Source organism: Arachis duranensis, chromosome 3, assembly GCF_000817695.3.
Source record: "Arachis duranensis cultivar V14167 chromosome 3, aradu.V14167.gnm2.J7QH, whole genome shotgun sequence".
Taxonomy (NCBI): Eukaryota; Viridiplantae; Streptophyta; class Magnoliopsida; order Fabales; family Fabaceae; genus Arachis; species Arachis duranensis.
This window is the reverse complement of record NC_029774.3, coordinates 24,735,605-24,740,932: the sequence shown is the minus strand read 5'-3', so window position 1 is coordinate 24,740,932 and position 5,328 is coordinate 24,735,605. Positions and strand designations below refer to the sequence as shown.

Genomic DNA, 5,328 nt, shown 5'->3' with positions numbered 1-5,328 from the left:
CCCTCCCCCCTTTGAACGACAGTCTCCCGCCTCCTCAGTCTTAGCCCCTGTTTTCATGATGAAAAGGAGTTTTTCTTGGAACTTCAACCCCAGTGATTCCCTGACGCCTTTGCTCATGTTTTTGCCGCCAGTATCAGAGACGATGACCATGGTCATCTTTGAGCTCAGAACGCCAAGGATCTCCTTCCTCATCTTCCTCAGCAATCTTCTGCTTCAGTTCTTCATGGTGGAAGGAGTTACTCGTCGCTTTTCCTACCTAACGGCTTTCCTAATGCCTCTGTTTCGTGCCACTCCTCTCTAGCCATTGCACTAATTTATTCTCCATATTTTTTATTTTTTTGTCTCTGCGCAAGAACCTGATTATTATTTCCATTAGCTCAGTGCGCCTTATACTCACCGCCACTCTTCAAAAACTCCAATCCTCAATTCTGATTTCTGCTGAGGCCTCATTGATTATATTGTATCTGTTTATTGCTTCCCTATGTGGTTCTTCTACCTCATTTCCTAGTGACATTAACTGTCGTTTATCTGTTCCAATATTTCTTTCATTTCGAATCCCTTGGTTGCCACCGATGCTCTTGCCTTGTTTGATTTCCATGATTTTGTTGTTCCAGAGTTGTCACATTGGTGCTTGTGTGATTAGTGGTTCTGGTTCCTCTCTCCACTAGACTTGGGTTGTTACTCTATCATGTAACCTGAAACTCTCTCTCCCTCTATTCTAATATAAATTAGCTATTTTCGTTTCTTGTCTGATTATGCTCATCATAGGTAATTGTCTCCCAAGTCTATTATCTGATGTCATTTCTGCCCGTTGATGAGCCAAAGAGTTGCCTCCCCATGGTGCCCATGTGACTCCCACATCTGGAGCTTCCTCCAACATTTGAATAACATCTCTAAGAATTGCATTCATTTCTGCCCAGTATGTCTTTGAAGCATGGACACTTTGTTAATTTGTCGTGTTTGCGTGTCGGACATATTTCTGATACGACACTCATCAACACTCGTCCGACACGCATGTTTTCTATGTCCAACTGTGTTTTAAAAAATTAAAACATTATTTTTCGGTTTTGGACACACCTAAGTACCATCACATCACGTGTTCACATGTCCAGCCTTGTTCTTTTCCGGTTTTGGACACACCTATGTACTATCACGTCACGTGTTCACATGTCCAGTTTTATTCTTAATATCTATTCTTGAAATGAGTTTAGAAAGAGTATATATTATTAATTATTAAAAAATATTTTAAATATTTTATATAATTAAAAATATTAAAAATAATAAAAAATTAATTTATATTTAATATTAATAAAATATTAAAATATCATCATAATTTATCTTAAAAAAATTTATATTTTATATATACGGTGTCTCTGTGACCTGTAAGAATTTCAAATTCGTAAAAATTTTATATTTGTGTATTCGTGTGTCCCACAAGGTGTCCATGCATCATAGTGAATAACTAATATAAAAGGCAAAGAAAAGTGATGTGTTTATCTAATCATGAATTGAAGAGTCATTCTTAATAATATAATCATGTAGACCATTCTTTCAATGTGATCAAAGCAAAAAATAAAAGACATGTATTTTATTGGAATAATAGCAACTAGCGTCTAGCTAGTTCCAAAGAACAAAATAGTACTTTGCGTTTGTGTTATGGACAAGGCCAAATGTTCTTAGAAAAAGAGCTTCAGAAATCGTTACAGTGCAATAACGGAAAATAATAAATCAAACAGGTAATGTATCCAAGGTAATAAAAGCAATAGTTAATGAAGGCGTTACGAAGTCAGAAAATTAAGTTGGGAAAATGGCTACGAATTTAAGGGAGTAACGTCTAAGTTACTATAAGAAGGGAAAGGGTAACAAATCAAGGTATGTACATCCACAAATACTAAGACATTTACTGTGTTAACTCAGCTCTTCAAAGCTTCTCCCAAGTTAAAAACATATATCAGTGGATGATTCCCCCAATGAATGTTATGTTAACAACGGTTTCGTCTCATATATTGTGTGTACTTAGCAAAGGGTATACCACACACCACGTTATCTGAAGGTCCAGAAACTTTGTGAAAAAAAAAAAAGAAACACATAACAATTTAACATCCTCAGTCAGTCATTCACAAAGAGAGCACTCAGAGCAGAAACCATGGTTCAAGCAAAATTCTGCTAATATTTTATTTTCCATGACAAGAAAAATCAAATATAACACTGTTATTTAAGAGAGGAGTATTAAAAATTGGGCCAAAAAGGGTAAATTCATACAACAGAAGCTAGAAGAAACAGATGCCAAACTAGTGAAACTAAAATCTTGGCATTCTCACATATTTGTCAAACATCTGAAACAAATCAGAACACATAGTGTGAGTGCTTGTAAAGACACAAGTAACATAAAAGCACTAAATGTAGAATATAGAAACAAAAGCTGTGCCATATGAACAAGTTCAGATTAGGAAAAGCAAATAATAGCTGCTTCTATATTAATTAAAATATAAGATCAAAAGTTCAAAATTAGATATTGGACTTCTTACCAATGCTACTCTTCTGCTTGCTAGCTCCCAACATAACAGACAACATATATCAATGCATCAGATGTTGAAGTATCTCAAATAACAATAATCTGCAAGTGATTTGCATTCAAGTAATAACCTCCAGATAAGGTTCAAGGCTGATATAATCGAAGTAATCTTTGGACACTAGGATTAGTACGATATTTGAATCCATCAGTATTAACTGAATGAAAAATATTATCGAGATTATGACCTACAGCAATAGCAAAATCAATAAACACAATCGAAAACACACACCAAGCATCTACAAGGAAAGGTAGTTAAGGATAATTCATTTTATTTAATTCAACTGCTCATCTGCAATTATCAAGAAAACTCTATTTAAGGTACGAAATTAATCTAGCACAACAAGTTTCTGATACTCCGGGCCAGCAATTGCAGTTTCCATGGCAGCTTCAGGACTTATTTCGCCATCATTGTCCATGAACAAGCTCAACAGATTCTTAGAGAACCCGCTCACGAGCGCCACTCCTTGCTGGGTGGATGGCACCGGAGTGGCCCTCGAATCCCTTAGATTCCAGAAAACAATCTGAGGAACGGCAGAGCCATAACCTTTCTCACTATATTTTCTAATAATTGCTTGGTAGTCAGTCTCCCAAGGGTTTGCGGATGCTTGATCGAACTCCATGTCACTGAACACAAATACCCTCTTAATCATCTGATCTGCTTTCAATTTTCCATTCACAGCCACCTCTAAAATGCGATCAAATACAGCCTGAAAATCTGTGTTCCCTCCCCACTCCATCTCCCTAATAAACTCAGCCTTGGAACGAAGATCTTCGCCTTCAATCAAATGAAGCTTAGGTTCCTCGCTGAATGTGATAACCTTTCCCTTCCATGGTTCCTCATTCAATTCAGACACCAATAGTCCCAATGCCACAGAAACCTCCATGGGGACCCCATCCATGCTCCCAGAAACATCACACACAGCCAAACAGTTCTTCATCTTACCTTTACTGAGCATGTCACTCACCATTCTGCTCCACTGTAGCTCTGCCACCTCACCGCCATCTCCGTCCCCCAAAGACCTAATAATCTCGTGAGGAAGTAAAGCGCCGGCTGCAATGGTAGTCTTCCCTGACTTCACGTCCTCGAGGTACTTCTCAAACCTTTCTTTGTCATGCTTTAAGAACTTCTCCTTATATAACTTCATGGCCACGGAGGCGACTCTGTTGTACGGGATTGAATCCCAACGGTTCGCACCCATGAAAACCTCGGGAAGTTCTAGAACCTTCCTCAGAGGGACAAGAACGTCTTTCCTCAACCGATCGCGGACCCTGTAAACATAATGCGCCTCCTCGATTCCTTCATATTCAGGGTTACCGTTGCGAGGGAAGATCCTCGTGGCAATAGTCTCGCACAACAACGTTGATCGGTCAAAAGAAGAATCAACCGAAGGGCACCACTTTGCTGCAAGACTGATCTTGGTCAACGCACCGGAATTCAGATTCTGGAGATCATTTTCCAAACAATCGGCGAAGTGATCCGAGACGCTATCGTGGAGGAGCCGAAAATTCTCATCGCTGTTGTAACGATCGAGGAGTTTCTTGGCCATGGCGAGTTTCCTCTCTTCCCTCAAAGCATGGGCCTTCTCTTTCTCCGCCACAGGGTCCGAAACCTTCTGTAAGGGCTTTGCTTTGAATGGCCTCCTCTTTAGCCTGTTCCTCTTGCTGGATCGTTTAACGCTAAGCCACCGCTGCTTCTGATCACTGCGGACATCGGAACCTTCTAGAAGCCTGTAGAGTATCTCAGGGAGGTCTTTGAAATATCCAAAATCGGCGAGGGAGGGGACGTTGGCTGCGAGTGTCTTAGGGTGGTTAGAGAATAGCCACGTGGCAGCAGTGTAGAAGCCATCGCGATCGGACTTGCCGGTGCCACGGACGCCTCGGAGGTTACAGATTAGTTTGAGTGTGGTGAGGGGGTTGTGGGCCCATGCCACGTGGAGCCTCTCACTGACGGAGTCCGGGGGAGTGTCGGGGACGACGTGGAAGAAGAAGTCGAGGCATGGGTTGCCGGATGACAAGAAGGTTGCGGAGTTGTTTTCGGTGAATCCCATTGGTGGTTGTGGTTGGATGGTGGTTATGGTGTTGAATTTTGAAACCATTACGTCAATGAAGGGATCAGAGGGTGCGATTGGGGTTGTGGTGGTGGCGGTGGAGGTGGGGGTTAGGAAGGATTGTGGTTTAGGATTGTAGATTTCAGGTGGGCCTATGAGAGTGACCATCGGGCTTGTTGCTGGTGTGTGGGTTGAAATGAAATGGCGATGAAGACAGGCGAGAGGCCAACGTCGATGCGAAACTTGGGAAACCGAGAGAAAATGGTAGGATGGTTGTTTTGAGCGAACAGGTTCATCAGTGCAACTTTTTAGGAAAAATTAGAGGGCGGAGACGGATTTTTTTTTAATAAATATTTACATTCGAGTAAATGAGTTAATAATATACCTATCTCGTTTTAGGTACGTAGTTTATTTTATAAAAATATTTTTATTATAATTATATTATAATAAATATTTAAGTATTTAATGAATAATGTATAATTACACTAATTTAAGAAAATATCTTTATTATCTATTTATTCTATTCTATTCTATTCTATTATATAAAAATAGAATTTTTGTATTTAATAATGGAACTGATGTGGCATGCTCTCGAGGTGTTTCCAAATCTATTTCATTTAATTCGTCAAAGCAAATCAATTATAATTAATTAATTATATCAATTAATTAATTTGATTAGCCATTCAAATCTCATAATTTATTATA

The 5,328-nt window shown here is 39.4% G+C and overlaps 1 protein-coding gene across 1 annotated transcript; it reads right to left on the bottom strand.

The window, feature by feature from the left end:
* Nucleotides 1–2,812: 2,812 nt before the first annotated feature.
* Nucleotides 2,813–4,946, bottom strand: LOC107478027 (uncharacterized). The gene has a single exon (XM_016098133.3). The coding sequence runs from the start codon at nucleotides 4,789–4,791 to the stop codon at nucleotides 2,902–2,904; it is 1,890 nt and encodes a 629-aa protein (XP_015953619.1). The 5' UTR covers nucleotides 4,792–4,946; the 3' UTR covers nucleotides 2,813–2,901.
* Nucleotides 4,947–5,328: the final 382 nt, after the last annotated feature.

Coding starts and splice junctions, on each gene's coding strand:
- LOC107478027 (XM_016098133.3), bottom strand. CDS start 4,791: ATGGTCACTCTCATAGGCCCACCTGAAATCTACAATCCTAAACCACAA.